General features: G+C 31.3%; 2 protein-coding genes across 5 annotated transcripts in view; both read right to left on the reverse strand.

Annotated features, from left to right (window-relative positions):
- The window catches only part of LOC138189705 (katanin p60 ATPase-containing subunit A-like 2), a 138,730-nt gene that overhangs the window by 22,854 nt on the left and 97,885 nt on the right, over window positions 1–17,991 (reverse strand). For 2 of the 4 annotated variants that reach the window (XM_069131823.1, XM_069131822.1), the window contains exons 1-4: window positions 15,562–15,673; window positions 15,328–15,474; window positions 14,579–14,763; window positions 14,029–14,197 (exon numbers count right to left, since the gene is read on the reverse strand). In XM_069131823.1, coding sequence (XP_068987924.1) covers window positions 14,029–14,197; window positions 14,579–14,763; window positions 15,328–15,474; window positions 15,562–15,607 — 547 coding nt within the window. In that variant the 5' untranslated portion in view covers window positions 15,608–15,673. Of the gene's footprint in view, window positions 1–14,028; window positions 14,198–14,578; window positions 14,764–15,327; window positions 15,475–15,561; window positions 15,674–17,991 lie in introns of those variants that run through there. The other 2 variants (XM_069131824.1, XM_069131825.1) reach the window with 2 other exon arrangements.
- Window positions 15,783–17,966, reverse strand: LOC138189708 (G-patch domain and KOW motifs-containing protein). Its single transcript, XM_069131831.1, has 5 exons — window positions 17,650–17,966; window positions 17,189–17,540; window positions 17,006–17,109; window positions 16,584–16,891; window positions 15,783–16,362 (listed from the first exon to the last, which is right to left on the reverse strand). The coding sequence occupies exons 1-5, from the start codon at window positions 17,787–17,789 to the stop codon at window positions 15,878–15,880; spliced, it is 1,389 nt and encodes a 462-aa protein (XP_068987932.1). The 5' UTR covers window positions 17,790–17,966; the 3' UTR covers window positions 15,783–15,877.

The raw sequence follows: 17,991 nt of genomic DNA on the forward strand, positions 1-17,991 counted from the left end.
TTTTGTACTCAAAGAGCGAGGTAAGATTACGTCAGATCGATTTCATTCGTTTTACATATGCTAAAAAAAATATAAAAAGTGATGATGATGAATCAATGACACGTAGAAAATTGTAATCTGTTGTACTTCTATCTAATGGTACTGTAGTTGACTGTATTTGTTCAATGTTGTTCATATTCTATCATGTACTTGGGGAATATGTATACATATACATATATGAAAATATAGTGGTATACTTATTCCCTGATTTCTGTGATTTCTATGAAACTTTTATGATTCATTGTCACTTGTATGAAGGATGGAAGTATACGAAGTTGATAAAATTATTAATAATATTTACGAAGAAAAAGTAAGCTGTTGGATGTATGACAAAATAATTCTATTTTAAACACGAAACTGACCAGCTATTTTGTTTACAAAATCAAACGAATTTAATGAATGAAATGGTAAGGAAGGAACTATAAGTGACTGTTAAACTATTTTTATGCTTGACAAGTAATTTGCAAAGTAACATAGAACAGTACTACTTAATTGTGTCTCTTTCAGAATTTGTTCTTAACCTCTTGCTTCATAACTTCCTTAATTATACCCTTCAAACTTATTGGATACTTCGGTGTTGTCACGAACAAAAACCGATATAATATTAATCTTAAATATAGATTGAAATGATAGCTTGTCACGTAAATACATATACTACTTACTTAAACTATTGATCACATAATCTATATAAAAAAAAAAAAAAAAAAATATTGTACGTTATAAAGCAAGAGGTTAAATCTCTAATCTATTAAAAGTTAAATATTTTATTGTAATTACGAAAATTATGAAAATACCAAGCGAAGCAAATACGGAACATGAACCGCTCAACGAACCAAAGAGCGGCTCAATGACAAAATTAATAAAGTAAAGACCACAAATATTACAACATTACACTCTACCACACAATAATTCTCTATACAAAAGGTACACAGCGAATTGACTTTTAACAACGATAAGAGTCAACAGAACCAATTAAGACCAGGCAAGACTCTTATAAGACAACGATATCAGAGGGATCAAATCAGCGATTTCGATCTATTACAGATCTGTTACAAAGTATAGTTATCAAAAAAAATTGCTCTTTTCATGAAAAGTATGGTAATGATACACTCATAATGCATTGTACATCTGGCAGTCGGATGTGCCCGCGGCTATCAGGAATGTAAAGACGACGCTTTTAGGAAGTGACAGCGCCGTCGCGTTTTAAGGTCTTTTACTTTTTCATTCATCATTACGAAGATTGTGATGGAAGAACGTAATGGGGTAAAAGACGACGATTCCTTATTGAAGAATGCTTAAAGAGATTCTCTAGGGATTGATGCTCGTTCCGTTGGGTGGTTCATTCGAATTTTGATCGGAATTATCGAGATGGAAGGGTCGAGAGCTTGGTCGAATATCAACTTTGACGGTTCAGCGCCTCATCTCTTTTCAAGCTCACCAGTCCACGAGCCACGGTTCACTGAATACATCTTTTTGGAAAATCCTTTTTGGATTTTCGTACGAGGAACATGGTGTGTTTGACAAGGGATTTTCTTTTGAAGCAATTTGGGATGACAAAAAGGTTTTTTTGTTAGGTAGCTTGTTAATAAAAATGTTTTATTAATGACGTAACTAGAACGAATACAAACGAATTTAAATATAATATAATCGATGACCAAATGGAATATATCTTCTCTTCGACTTTCATAAATTGAAAGCTCTGTTAGCTATTACATGTATACGTGTGTATACTACAGAAGGACCATACTAATAGGCACCAACAGCTTTCTTCTAACATAATCTTTTCATGGAATCTTGTAATCTTTTCCTCCTCGTTGTCTCCGAATAAGAAGTGTGTAGCAAAGTTTCGAATTTCGATGTGTTGAGAAAGCCGCTCGGTTAAGTTTCTGACTTCACAAATCCTCTTTTTGTACTGGCGAGAACGAAGATAAATCTTCGGCACTGAGCAGTAACGAGTTAATCCCCGTTTCACTTCAAGTAAATGAAACACTCTAATCTGTAACACGTCCATAAGATTCGGTTGACGATGGCTGTTTCATGTTGGTCGGTGTTTCAATTTTCTAATTTAATTATTGTGCTTGATTTAATGACATGGCGATCTGGTCCAAAAAAAAAAAAAAAAAAAAAAAATAGCAAGACTCCTTTTTTGGCTTTGATATAAGATTTTTATTTTTACGTATTAAATATAGCGAAGAAATAATGACCCTTCCTTTATCGATGTAATCATATTAGGGGAACGCAGTAAATGGCTTCTGCAATATCACGGAACTATTCGTATTACTCGATTAACTGAGTTCCCCTGGGTCAGTGGTTCTCAATTCTTGAAGCATTTATTTATCGATTAAACAATAGTTCTAAATCTTCTTCGATTTTCTCCAAAGAATTTTCAAATTGAATATTTAAGACAACATTTAATGAATTCAAATTGAAACACCTTTATTACGTAAACGATAATTAGGAAAGAGAAAGAATTCGTATTCTATATAGAATATATATTCCATACAAAGTGTTCCAACATTTTTTAAACCTTTACAAATTTTCCATAGCATACTAAAGGAATGTCAGTAATTTGTCATCTCTGTATGCCAATTTCCTTAAAATTTATATAAAATTTAAATCTACCTTTTATTAGTAATCTAAAAATCATTACTTTTTTCAATAATATAGGAAATAATACCTTAAAAATCGCTCAAGAAATACGAAAAATACGTCGAAGGTAACCGAGCCAAAAAAATAATAAATTAATAAAAAAGAAATAAATAAATTTAATAGTAAACACGTGGGTACTTGTTGAAATTAGCACCATTCGACGCGAGCGTTCGAAAGGAAAACGCGTTCAGCCGCCAAGGCTGTGAAATTGGGATCACTTAATTCCGTTTGAATCCATCCATTCTCGTTTAACGGCCTATACGTTTTCAATATCATATCATTTCCGAACATATCGTTCCTGAAAGACGAAACAACACGGCAAAACAGACGTGAATACATATCACGAGCGAAGCAGAAGTGCGAAGATTCTCCGGAACGATAATAATAAAATTGCATAGGAACTATGGATGGAACACAAGGCAAAGGTGTAAATGGAATTATAAGCTTTGAAACGACCGTATAGAACGAGAGAAAATTGATCAAAAAATTGAGTTAAGCCCTTTGAAGCTAGGAACAACACGCTTTGATGTTTTGTTTAAAGGAGAGAGTTACGCAAAAATTGTATAGGTATTCTCTGAAGATAAATCAGATTTTGTTGCTGAGTAAATAAACGAGATTTCAAGTTTCTTTTGAATATTGTAAATTTAAAGGTTTTGGTGGCATTTTATCATTAGTTCTATGATAACAAACCTTTTTTATGAATTTTTTTATTACAAAAATATTACTTCTAAATTCTCCGCTTTAAAGGACCAAATCACATGGCTAAAATTTTTAAAGTCTTTCCATATTATTGAGGAAGTCACATAAGATTGATAGATAGTTGCTGTTGATACTTAACCGAGTATGGTCATATAGTTGGTTAAATGGAATTTCCATTCTTTCAAATATATATTATATTCGTCAATGGTAAGTGTTATCTGTGCTGGCATAGTGAATAAACACATTGACGTTCCGTGTTTTAATCGTCAGAATTATAATTAATACGTGTTTTCTATATGTATAGAGTGTCAAAACTCACTTGTTATAGCTGTGGGAGATGGAGATCTATTATACAAAATGGATCGCGTAATTGATCTTAAGTATAATTTTTAAGGACAACATTTTTTATTGCATCATAAATTACTCATCACGAGGAACGGAAGTCTCAGAAAACCCCTGGATCGTAAATGACTTGTTCTTTTGGAAAAAGCTGTTTAAAATTTCATTAATCCTTACACTGATTGTATTTATTATGTTGCGAAATTATATTTCAAATAACAGTTATAATATAATTTATAATTATAATATAAATTATAATTATAGTTATAATAATTATAATATAATAAACCGTTATAATATAAGCATAAAAATAAATAAACAACAATTAACTAGATTAACACCGTAATAATATAATATAATGGGTGTAATAACAAATAATAAAGCTTAAAAAAAGGTGCACCGTCGGTGAAAATTATCCGTTACTCTGTGGTATATAGAGGGAAAAACGAATGGTAGACCGCAGAATAGTGGTTCCCAACGATCGACAATTGTTGTTCTAATTCCCCACACGCCGGTTTTGTGTCCATTGACGTAGAAAAAAGTAAGTTATCGTTTAATAATAAGCTTTTAAGTGTTTAATAATAGCTCGTCGAGTAGAAATTCCACACGTAGCAGTGAGATATAATATAATATAATAATATATAATATAATATAATGGGTGTAATAACAAATAATAAAGTTAAAAATCGGTGATTCGTTGTTGAAAATTATCCGTTACTCTGTGGTATATAGAGGGAAAAACGAATGGTAGACCGCAGGATAGTGGTTCAAAACGATCGACAATTGTTGTTCTAATTCCCCACACGCCGGTTTTGTGTCCATTGACGTAGAAAAAAGTAAGTTATCGTTTAATAATAAGCTTTTAAGTGTTTAATAATAGCTCGTCGAGTAGAAATTCCACACGTAGCAGTGAGATATAATATAATATAATAATATATAATATAATATAATGGGTGTAATAACAAATAATAAAGTTAAAAATCGGTGATTCGTTGTTGAAAATTATCCGTTACTCTGTGGTATATAGAGGGAAAAACGAATGGTAGACCACAGCATAGTGGTTCCCAACGGTCGGCAATTGTTCTAATTCTCCACTCGTCGGTTTCGTGTCCATTGACGTAGAAAAAAGTAAGTTATCGTTTAATAATAAGCTTTTAAGTGTTTAATAATAGCTCGTCGAGTAGAAATTCCACACGTAGCAGTGAGATATAATATAATATAATAATATATAATATAATATAATGGGTGTAATAACAAATAATAAAGTTAAAAATCGGTGATTCGTTGTTGAAAATTATCCGTTACTCTGTGGTATATAGAGGGAAAAACGAATGGTAGACCGCAGGATAGTGGTTCAAAACGATCGACAATTGTCGTTCTAATTCTTCATTCGCCGCTGTCGTGTCCATTAACGCAGAAAAAAGTAAGTTATCGTTTAATAATAAGCTTTTAAGTGTTTAATAATAGCTCGTCGAGTAGAAATTCCACACGTAGCAGTGAGATATAATATAATATAATAATATATAATATAATATAATGGGTGTAATAACAAATAATAAAGTTAAAAATCGGTGATTCGTTGTTGAAAATTATCCGTTACTCTGTGGTATATAGAGGGAAAAACGAATGGTAGACCGCAGGATAGTGGTTCAAAACGATCGACAATTGTTGTTCTAATTCCCCACACGCCGGTTTTGTGTCCATTGACGTAGAAAAAAGTAAGTTATCGTTTAATAATAAGCTTTTAAGTGTTTAATAATAGCTCGTCGAGTAGAAATTCCACACGTAGCAGTGAGATATAATATAATATAATAATATATAATATAATATAATGGGTGTAATAACAAATAATAAAGTTAAAAATCGGTGATTCGTTGTTGAAAATTATCCGTTACTCTGTGGTATATAGAGGGAAAAACGAATGGTAGACCGCAACATAGTGGTTCAAAACGATCGACAATTGTCGTTCTAATTCTTCATTCGCCGCTGTCGTGTCCATTAACGCAGAAAAAAGTTAGTTATCGTTTAATAATAAGCTTTTAAGTGTTTAATAATAGCTCGTCGAGTAGAAATTCCACACGTAGCAGTGAGATATAATATAATATAATAATATATAATATAATATAATGGGTGTAATAACAAATAATAAAGTTAAAAATCGGTGATTCGTTGTTGAAAATTATCCGTTACTCTGTGGTATATAGAGGGAAAAACGAATGGTAGACAACAGCATAGTGGTTCCCAACGGTCGGCAATTGTTCTAATTCTCCACTCGTCGGTTTCGTGTCCATTGACGTAGAAAAAAGTAAGTTATCGTTTAATAATAAGCTTTTAAGTGTTTAATAATAGCTCGTCGAGTAGAAATTCCACACGTAGCAGTGAGATATAATATAATATAATAATATATAATATAATATAATGGGTGTAATAACAAATAATAAAGTTAAAAATCGGTGATTCGTTGTTGAAAATTATCCGTTACTCTGTGGTATATAGAGGGAAAAACGAATGGTAGACCGCAACATAGTGGTTCAAAACGGTCGGCAATTGTTCTAATTCTCCACTCGTCGGTTTCGTGTCCATTGACGTAGAAAAAAGTAAGTTATCGTTTAATAATAAGCTTTTAAGTGTTTAATAATAGCTCGTCGAGTAGAAATTCCACACGTAGCAGTGAGATATAATATAATATAATAATATATAATATAATATAATGGGTGTAATAACAAATAATAAAGTTAAAAATCGGTGATTCGTTGTTGAAAATTATCCGTTACTCTGTGGTATATAGAGGGAAAAACGAATGGTAGACCGCAACATAGTGGTTCAAAACGGTCGGCAATTGTTCTAATTCTCCACTCGTCGGTTTCGTGTCCATTGACGTAGAAAAAAGTAAGTTATCGTTTAATAATAAGCTTTTAAGTGTTTAATAATAGCTCGTCGAGTAGAAATTCCACACGTAGCAGTGAGATATAATATAATATAATAATATATAATATAATATAATGGGTGTAATAACAAATAATAAAGTTAAAAATCGGTGATTCGTTGTTGAAAATTATCCGTTACTCTGTGGTATATAGAGGGAAAAACGAATGGTAGACCGCAACATAGTGGTTCAAAACGATCGACAATTGTCGTTCTAATTCTTCATTCGCCGCTGTCGTATCCATTGACGCAGAAAAAAGTAAGTTATCGTTTAATAATAAGCTTTTAAGTGTTTAATAATAGCTCGTCGAGTAGAAATTCCACACGTAGCAGTGAGATATAATATAATATAATAATATATAATATAATATAATGGGTGTAATAACAAATAATAAAGTTAAAAATCGGTGATTCGTTGTTGAAAATTATCCGTTACTCTGTGGTATATAGAGGGAAAAACGAATGGTAGACCACAGCATAGTGGTTCCCAACGGTCGGCAATTGTTCTAATTCTCCACTCGTCGGTTTCGTGTCCATTGACGTAGAAAAAAGTAAGTTATCGTTTAATAATAAGCTTTTAAGTGTTTAATAATAGCTCGTCGAGTAGAAATTCCACACGTAGCGGTGAGAAGAATAATACTTGAAGAATATCTATGTTCTTACGAGGTTCGCCGTGTACAAGAACTTTATAGGATAAATTGTATCGTTCGACGAAAATTTTATCGTTGAAAGCTAAGAAAATTAGAACGAAAACTCATGCCGTCTCGAAGATATCTTGTTTTTGGATAGAAACAGTTACTTTACCATTCTCAATTTACCATTCTCATTCTTTAACATTCTCAATATTAAGAATACCAAAATTTTAGAGATTCGATCAGAGTCGCTTGAACACGCCTGATTTATTTCATATCTGACTTAAGCATGTAGATCAAAGAAGTTTGAAAATTAAAGTAATAGATGCTGTAAGTTGACAAATAAGTAGATATTAGCGCTGACGTTATTTTATGCCATATCTGACCTTAAAATATGAATAAAATCAGTCTAAGGATTAATGAAATTTCAAACATTTTTTCTAAGACAATAGAACTTTTGTTCCTCCTAATGAGTACTATATGATGCAATAGAAAAACAATTTGACACTGAAAATCGTGGTCAAGATCAATTTCGAAAACATAAAATCGTTTAAAAAAAAGGCCGTGATAAAAAATTTTTAACACCTTATACAAAGGTGTATATCAATGTGTATATCAATGTGTGTATCAATACACATACTCTGTGTGTGCATATTCGTGGAATATAAAGTTTTGAGGTAAAACGTTATTTACCTATTCAAAAAAGCAAAGCACATAAAGGATTTGTTACTGTTAGTATTCAAAATATTTAACCAGATAACCTGGAGCAACTTTCAGCGAACGGGATTATATGTCGATTGCATGTAAGCATGTGCTCAATTATATTTAATATAGCAACTTTACTCAATATACACGTAGGATTTTAAATGTCATGAGGGTTGCAGCGGACTCAATTTTAATGTACCACACTTGTACGTTAAACGTCTTGCTCATTGGTGACATTATCTTAATCTTTTCTTCTCCTATGCGAGTGACACAGTAAGTTTGATAGTAATCGGAACACGCGATTTCTTTAAAACACGATCTTGTTTTCCGCCTGATGAACACGACACGAGACGAGAGAATGATTTATGAACACGATTTTCGAGCGATTTTTTTCGACAACTATTAAGCTTCATTTATACCAATGGTCACTACCATAATTATGGTCAATCGTGGATGACGCAGTTACACATTAATTCACTTTAACAATCCTGAATAATGGTTAATATCATACTGTGAATGAACACGTTAAAATTACGCTAATGACAGTTGCTTCGTACAATTTGTTCATTTACTTTGCAACAAAAAGAACGTAACATCTGCAAGCGCGTTAATCGGACAGCGACGAATTTCGCTTCGCAAACACGGACACGTGAAACATTTTGAAGTAACGTCGACGCGAGAGTAATTGGTTCCCTTAAATTGCTCCATTTCCATTTCTTTCGCCATGTATATTCGAGTATTGCATTTGAATTGCAGAACAGTCGAAAATAGAGGTGCACCTCGCCGATATATCGACAGGGAAATGGATTTTTTTTTCATAGAGCGAATATTTTTTCTATTAAATTATTAAACCGAGTCAAGTTTTCAAACCTAGCCATTTAATTTAATCGTTTTATATAAAACGTTTCAATCTTTTTTCTTCTAAATACTTTATCTATATTTCATCTCGCTGAATATTCCATATTTTTAATGCTATCACCACTTATTAGTAATTACAAGTATGTAATTATCGTTTTGAAGCTAGAAATTCGAAATAACATTTCTCAGTACAAAAGGAAATAATTATACGTTTTATATAGAACAGTAAAAATGATATAATAAGTTTCAGTAAAATAGCTTCAATTAAATTTCTGGTTTATTTCCTTTTTTTTTTGTTTTATGTGTTCGAGGTCGAGAATAAACCTCGCGAACGTTCCCTCTCATTTCTTGTATTTTTATGCGGAATTTAGCCTTTTTACACCACGAGAGCCTCAACATTTTCGTTTTCACGCCTACGCTACGCTCATTAAACAGGTTCTAACAAGACCATGAGCTGACGTTGCGAGTTTTATTATTTTCGTACAATGATTTATCAGTTTAGTTTTTAAATATTTCATTCATACATCTTTCGTTGTAAATTTCTCTCTTTATTTAAACAATTTACCATTGTTGCTACAATAAATCAATTAATGAAATTAATTGATCAGTTTAAACTTAAAATATTATTTCATAAGTTTTCGTCACTTGAATCTAAAAACAACAGAAAACGGTATACCTGCATCGTACGTAGAAAGGAGATTAAAACGCTAGAATGATCATATTCAACGATCACAATACGATAATAGGACATTGTGTTTCTTCTGAAGGGCATGAAATTGTCAGGAGATTATGCCATAAATGAAATTGGAAGCTGGCTGGTCAAAGGGATTAAACTCGGTTAAACTCAACTGTGCTATATTGCACAAAGGCTAGGGAACTGCTACCAAACATCTGCTAGCTTAAAGGTGTGCTGATTACATCTTACAAATTATAATTATATTTCAAATTCAATCTCCTATTACTTAGTAATAAGTAAATTAATACTTTACCTAGAATCTGTGATACATTAATATAACAAAAATACATTCCTTAAATTATTCATTAATTTGCAATGTAATTAGAATATTATCTTTATTTTCTGGTGTCTTTGTTATTCTTGAAAGATAAACTGCTTATTTACAATTTTAACATTACGTATGCTATTAATAAATCATTTTATATTTAATTTTGCAACCTTCAATCATTGTTAAAATTGATTGATAATACTGTTGGTTAATAGAAATTTGAAAATCCTCTTGTTTCCACATGATTAAAAGGTATATTGCAGAAACTGTCACAGTGTTGGCTACAAATTACATGTGTCGTCCTATTAAATTTATACGCAATAGTATTTATTCTTGTTTTAATTTAAAATGAGATATGTTATTATATGAATAGCAGAATGTTCAAATAATTGAAACAACTTTTTGTTCTGTAATTAATTATTCTCATTTAAAAAATTTGAGAATTTTAATTGAGAAGATTTTGAAGTGTTTATCTAAAATGACCAAGGATTGAAACATAAAATATTTTGATGCCAACAAATACATATTCTTCAGATATGAAACAAATATGAAAACAAAAATCGATGTACATGAATGAATGTTAAAATATTGGAAAATTGTATAATTATATCCATTCTCTGTTGCATTTAGATGTTTCAATTGATGTTCCATGAGAATTTTTATCGAATTTTTTAGAAATCCTGGCTGTAAGGTTTTTTTTTTTAATTATAAGAACAGATTCAAATTATAACATTTAAAAATTTGTGGTTACAAAACACTTGTTTCTCATAATTATTTAAATGAATTTATTCGAAATTTTGAGTGACCGTCCTTTATGGCTCGGACAGCACCTCTCCCTTCTTAGGGATATTCCGAATTACCTGTCCTAGCCGAACTGCAAACCTGATGACTCAGACGTTAGGGAAAACCCCCCTGGCCGGCAAGGCACGATAGACGGACGAGACTTAACGGCTGGTGGGGAGTATGAGCAACACACAAGGACAGTCATCAACAAAGCGTCATACCGTGCTGGTGAAATACAGGAGTTTCAATAAAATCTCACAACCGTCGTGTTCAGAACATCAAACTTTGTTTGCATACAACAAGTGCAAATAAAGTGTCAAATTACGCTAACACTCGATCTATTGAACCTCCTCCACCTCGGGCGTTAATTAATTCGAGGTTCGCGATATCGACCGATCGGTCGGACCTGACCGGTGGCTCTTTAGTTGATGATTTGTAACAGAATCCTTGCATCAACACTGATTCACAGAACACACAACTTCACCCAGCAAATATCGATTACAGTCAGTCAACACTAACAATACTTTCATCAACAATTTCATTACCCGTTGGTTATCTGGAAGTTTTAACTATATATATTCCGGTTTTCTCTAGGAACAGTAAGATTTTAATGATACAACTTTACCAAGGAGATCTTAATGTCATAAACGGTATCGAAACTTCGTAATTAATATCGTTATAGAAGAAATAATTCGTAATCTTCTCGAACGACGAGCGCTTGATATTCACACGTAGAACTTGATATTTTAGTTTCTTATAATATCTTAATAAAATTTTATTTATCAATCACAATTGTTCTGTTGTATTTTATTGTGTTTGCTTTATAAATGTGAACTTTATTCAAAAAGAGTTCAACGATGATTGTCCATTACATTAATAAAATTGAATTCTGTTCAAGGGAATTGCCGTTAATAATTTAAGATTCTATGCTCGTCGTACAGGGTATATATAGTAATTATTCTCGACTATCGTAACGTTTAAGTCCAATTCGAGCTTAAAGTCCCACGTGAGTTAAGCAACGACAATAGTTTGAATTTCTATTTGTTCGTTTGTTGTCTGTTCATACCCGGAGCATCTGCTGTAAATCAAAGCAAAATCTTCTAATGTGTTCTAGAATATATCTTCATGGAATTTTAACAATTTATTAAATCTATAAATAACACATATAAAACTTATTAATTAATATAAAATAGGAGAGCACGAAACTTTCTATTTTATGGATATGTTAAATCTTTGTAAAAAATATCATATCATTAGTATCACTTTAGTTGTTCTAAAGGATTTATCCGCATAAAGCCGTGACCCTTGGAAGAATCGATGTTCACGCGTGACAAATTGGTGTCATACGAAGATTCCGGTACGAACATCACAAGCGTCGATACTAGGGGCACAGGCACATGTTCTGGGTTCATTATATATTTATAAAGGACTGCCGATTCAGCGGATGGTCCGGGTAAATTTAAATTGTAAATCGACGCATTGCAAATTTCAAGTAAAAGCCTGGATAAGAGCGGGTATGGTACGAGAGTCTGTCGTGGAAAGGGAAACAGGCCACTTTTATTTGTAAAGTTTGAATCTCCTCGATATTGAAGTTGTTGAAGCTGCAAGTATGTATTTCATTTTAATCCATTCGAGACCGAGATTTAATTGTAAAACGATCCCTAGGTATCGGTACGATCTGAATGTTTGGTTAGAATGATTCTGTGTTTTACTCTCTCCAGGGTATCCGTTTCATGCTTTAATTTTAAATCGATGACAATCTTAAATAGTATGCCTCATATTTTTAAAATATAAAATTATATACTATGTTATACTATAATGTATTATGTACGGTTATATATATATATATATATAATAATTCTATATTGAAAAAAATATGAAATATAGAAATTAACATGATATATACATTACTACATAAGTTATATGTAAAATATGTATATTATATCCTTGCCTACTGACTGATATGAATTTCTTTCGGTCTCGAATGCGTTAAAAGAGAGCGCAAAGAAGTCGAAATTACTTATTGTAATTAATAAAACGTCCTGAAAGGCAGACAGATACAAGAAAGAAGGAAAACTCTCATTATATTTATTAGAAACATTGTCTTGTTTTTGCTCTCTTTAAGCCTTTCATCGAGACAGACGATCTACAGGTATTAATCGACCAATTTCTCTAAGCTTGTAACTTCGAATTAATGTTTATATATATTAATGTTTAAGAAGAGTTACGTGTTATTCTATCTAAATATAAATATTTAAAACGAGTTATAAATTAAATATTGTTAAACTATGTGTAAATTACCTTTTGATCGTAAAGTTACATCGTTTTACTATCAATGGGCTTTTTATGTATGTGTAATCATTATGGATTATAATAATTTATTTGATCGATATTAAAGATATTTAAAAGGATGTAGTCTTCTCGTGTCCTTTATTATATCCCTGATCAAGGGCATTCCTATATTATTACAATATCCAATTACATATTGATACACAAGATATACAGATTATTATTTATAACGTTTTGTTTTTCTTAATTGAATCATTCATTTAGTACAAATGATAAGTAATTAGTATTAATTCATAAAAAAACGGTATTGTAATAGGAATATTATAAAAAAACATTTTCTGTTTCAGTGTAGAGTTACTCCTTCTTATAGACAGTGTCGTACAAATCCGTACGTCTCTGAGAAAATGTAGGTATCTGAGCCCTTACTTCCTCAACAACTTTCAGATCTGAAAGAAAAAAGAAACATACGAAGTAAGAAGTAATGCTTACTAATAAATTTAACAAATACAGAGGGAGATGGCTAAATCGATAAATTAACGAGACTAAAAATTAATTACATCATGGATCTTTCGCTTTTAATTTTAAGCTGTAAATTACCGATATCGGTGACCACCATATTCTCTTGAGTTTCCAAATCGTAAAGGATCTTTCCCCAGGGATTGGTCAACTGTGTATGTCCCCATGCGACGTAACTTGCTGAAGGAACACGAGCCGGTGATATGCAGGCAACGTATAATTGATTATCGTTCGCTCTGGAACGCTGAAGTAATGACCAGTGCAGTGGTCCAGTGGTCATATTGAATGCCGCTGGATATATCAGCATTTGGCAACCTAACCCAGAGAAACAGGAAATATGAAGCCACCGAATACCGATTAACTTCGCAGTTGCACGGTTCACGTTCCATAATTTCTGAATATGCGAGAACAGTCCTTTTATCGCACTTCTAATTCTTTTATTCATTTCATTTTCAGCAAATATACTGGTTTTTAATTAAATTAATACTTTTTATACAGAGTTACAGATTATATTAATTTTATATAGAATATATTTAAGAAGGATATTTAATTTCCTGCTAGTTAAGTATTGTTCGATTAAGTTACTGTACCTTTGTTCCGATAAATGCGTGCCATTTCCTCGAATCTAATATCATAACAAATGCCAATACCTATTTTGCAGCCCTTCACATCGAACATCGTTAGGGAGTTACCAGGACTGAGTGAATCACTCTCTCGAAAAGTAATCTTATTAGGAATGTCGATGTCGAATAGATGTACCTAATAACATAAAAATGTAGTCGCTAATTCTATTGCTGCAACTTTTGTAATTTAATATCAAAGTTACCAACTCCTGAACTATAATTATTTTTTATTTAATAACTGACAGCGTTTTTATTACTATCTTTTATTAAAAAATCTTATCATTTAATAATGTTTGAGAAGGAGAAAAAATAAGTATTTTCGTATGTGAAAAATTTATATTATACATTACGACAAAAATGTATGTTTCTCGTATCATAACGTATTTTATAAACCGTAAATTATAGAATTGGTTATAGTACACGTATGTACATATGTATATTTCTAAATTATTCCTAGATAGAGTCACTTTCTCTACCCCAATATTTTCAAATTCAAAGCCATAAAGGAATATATTACCTTCCGGTGTTTTGCTATCAAAGTTCCATCGGGACCCCAAATAGTACAGGTATTGTACAATTTATCGCCCTCTATTTCAGGTATCGTACCACCAACTACATAAATGCTGTTTTCTTTAGCTGCGTTCGATAAAGCAACGCTCGTTTCGCCATCAGGAATACTCTCGGCGTATTTTGGAAAATATTCTGCATTGCAATATTTCAATTAATGAAAAATAACTGTCCTTTGTTCCAACCATAAATTAAATTGAAATTTTTGTCAATTTTTTATTTTTTAAATTATTAAAATAACTAAGTTTTATATTTCGACTTAATTAAATATGTAGTTACTTAGATAATAGTATATATAATAAATTATTTCTACAGGTTCAAGATGAAAAATGAATATTTAGAAATATTTAATTACGATCATGCTATTTGTGTTAGTATCAGTGGCTTGTTACTCAACGACTTTGCTAGTACTTTTTGAAACATAAAGTTAGTTTCTACTTAACACTTATACTAGAGGCGGAATTATAAATACAAAATAATTGATAATACTAATTTATAAGTACCTAATTATTAGTATGTTAAAAAATATATTTATACAGAAATCACGATAATCATGAAAATGGGGAAATCCTATATTCTTGACACAATTCACAATCTCTTATGGAAGTATAAACGATAAGGTAATTTGTCTACTTTTACTTTTTTCTATATAGTTGTTACAAACATAGTAAATTATTGGAAAAAGAAACAAATTATTACGTATTCCATATGGTGAATTAAAGCATTCAGGAAGAGCGATAATATCAGCATTGTGCTCTTTCGCGCTTGAAATGTAGGAAACTGCCCGCTCTACATTTTTGCTTTTTACTTCATTTACTTCAAGTTGTACCAACGCCAAGCGAAATGCTAAAATGTTGGAAAAGTTAAATACATTCGGTTATATATTTCCCATATTTTTTATCTATAAATACTTTATACATAGTGAATACTTACTCGACATCGTTCGCACTACTTGTTTAGCGATGTTCGTAAGTATCATAATGTTCTTTGAGGTTATGTATGGTACTACTCAATATCAACATTACGTAAGTAATATGCAGGGATTTTTAATAATTCTTGATAAAGTTTAGGACATTAATTTTGATGTAATTGTAAACATTATTACATATTATAGTCAAATGTAATTTCCAGTTAAGGGTAAGAAAAGAAATACATTTTTGTAAAAATACATTTTATTATAAAATGTGTATAAATAAAATTGTACAATTTATCCTGAAAGTAAAATGACCGAATACGTTCCTGGAAAATATTACTGCCTACTAAATGATCGAGATCTTGATCTTTCTCGTCTTTTGTGTTTCTTTCTGTCTGCATAATCTCTGGATTTCTTATCTCTAACTTTTTCTCTTTCTTTGTCTTTCTTTTTATGTTTTTTACTTGATCTTTCAGATGAGCAATCGTGTTTCTTATGTTTCTTTGACTTCTTCAATCTTTTTGATTTATAAGAATCACTACTATTAGAATTACTTCTTTCTCTCCGTCTCTTCTTTTCAGAATCACTATCGCTGTCGTCATTAGATTCGGAGCGCCTTTTCCGTCTTTCTGATTTTTTATCCCCCATTTTATCATACTTGTCCTTATTATGCATCGTACTTCTGATTTTCTTTCTTTTATTGCTACTTTTGTCACCATCTTCACTGTCTTCGGGTTCAGGGGACATTGATCTTTTTCTATCCGTCTTTTGCTTGAGTCCCTTGGATTCCTTGTCCTTATATTCCTCATACTTTTTTGTATCTGAAATTAACCCCATAAAATACTAAAAGCTAAAACCTCTACATTTATCATATTTCATATAAAAATATAAGGGACCTTTAAAAAATTGCTTACAACAACACACTTACAGGTACTCTTAAATTAGTTTTTCTACATGTCTGATTATGTCTTTATATGTCTATGTCAATTCAAATTTATTTTCTTAAAAGTCCCTTAATGAAAAACTAACTCTTCATACTAACTTAGAACTTTTGAGTTCTTTGAATATTCTGATTTAGTCACTGGCTGTACCATAAATTCATTTACAGATATTATATTTCCACCAAGAGCTAGTTTTATTATGAGCCTTCCTGCATCATCATCGAATCCTTCTATTTGACCATAATTATTACTTTGTTTTCCAGCTATAATTTTCACAAATGTTCCTTTCTCGATTTTAAGTTCTTCCTCTTCTTTTTTGGAATCTGTATTTTTCTTCTGCAATGCCACTTTGTCTGCGCCAAGACCCATACCTTTTGGTCGTAATTCTGGTATGACAGCTGCTACTAATCTGTAATAGTTAGAATAAAAAATTGTGAAATAAAAAATGATGTTCTCTGTTTACTTTCCAATAAGTGATGTATTAAACACATATAATTAATTTAATCTAGAGTAAAATCCATACTTTTCATTTCTACCAATTCCCTTTCCTGGTTGCCATCCCATTCCCCGTAACATTGCTACACCAAAAGCATCAATAGGAATTTTTTCATAATCTTCTAACGTAGACTGAAAAATACAAAACAATATTTATAATATGCAACTGTAATACATCTGTGCTTTGCAGATCTATATGTTGATAACGTACTTGTTCTTTGCCTCTTAATGATTCATCTTCTACTAAAGGTAAAGTTAAATCATTTGTTTTAGCTTCATGTTCATTCTTTGACTTAAGTTCCTCAATGATTTCTTTAGCTGCTTGCTCTTCTAAAGTAACAACTTTATTTTCACTATCTTCAACTGGCTCTTTCTTTATTGATATTATTGGCGATGTTTTTCCATTAGATAGCTTTGACTCGTTAACACTAGTGTCTTCTACCTTTTCCTTATCTGCCCTCGGAAGGAAAATGTCTGCATCTATTTTATTAACAATTCTATCGTGCCAGGTTTTTGAACCTAGCAATGGAATAATTAGAGGTTCATCTTTTTTTTCTTCCTCACTGAAATAAAAGATTGTTCTCAAATATATGTATTCCGTTATTGGTGATTTTTATAGGTTAGGTTGAGGTTATGTGTTTCTCGATTATAAATTTTACTTTTCAAACTCACCCTATTACTTTAATACCTTTTTCATCAAGGCATTCAATGTAATCAACTTTCTTTTCTTCTTGTGGAATAGCATTTTTTAACACAGGTTTCTTAATAGATTTCGCAAAACCGAAGGAAATCTTCTTTCCTTCTTCTGCCATTTGTTTGTTATTTTAACACTGACTTATAGATCAATACACATGTATATATTAGACATAAAGATTGATATCACTTGAAACTATGTACATGAATCTAATATCCTACTATACTTTATTAATCTACTCACAATTATTTGCACATTACTAAAATTTTATTCCGACAATATATCAAGCGACTGAATAAGCGATATTAAAGTAAACATAT

This window comes from Bombus flavifrons, chromosome 2 (assembly GCF_040668555.2).
Source record: "Bombus flavifrons isolate JBK064 chromosome 2, iyBomFlav1_principal, whole genome shotgun sequence".
Lineage (NCBI taxonomy): Eukaryota > Metazoa > Arthropoda > Insecta > Hymenoptera > Apidae > Bombus > Bombus flavifrons.

Bases quoted from the DNA above. Each gene is read 5' to 3' on its own strand.
- LOC138189708 (XM_069131831.1), bottom strand. From the start codon at position 17,789: ATGGCAGAAGAAGGAAAGAAGATTTCCTTCGGTTTTGCGAAATCTATT. The intron at 17,110-17,188 runs GTACGTTATCAA...TGTATTTTTCAG, and splicing joins CATTAAGAGGCAAAGAACAA to TCTACGTTAGAAGATTATGA. The intron at 16,892-17,005 runs GTATGGATTTTA...TAACTATTACAG, and splicing joins GGAATTGGTAGAAATGAAAA to ATTAGTAGCAGCTGTCATAC.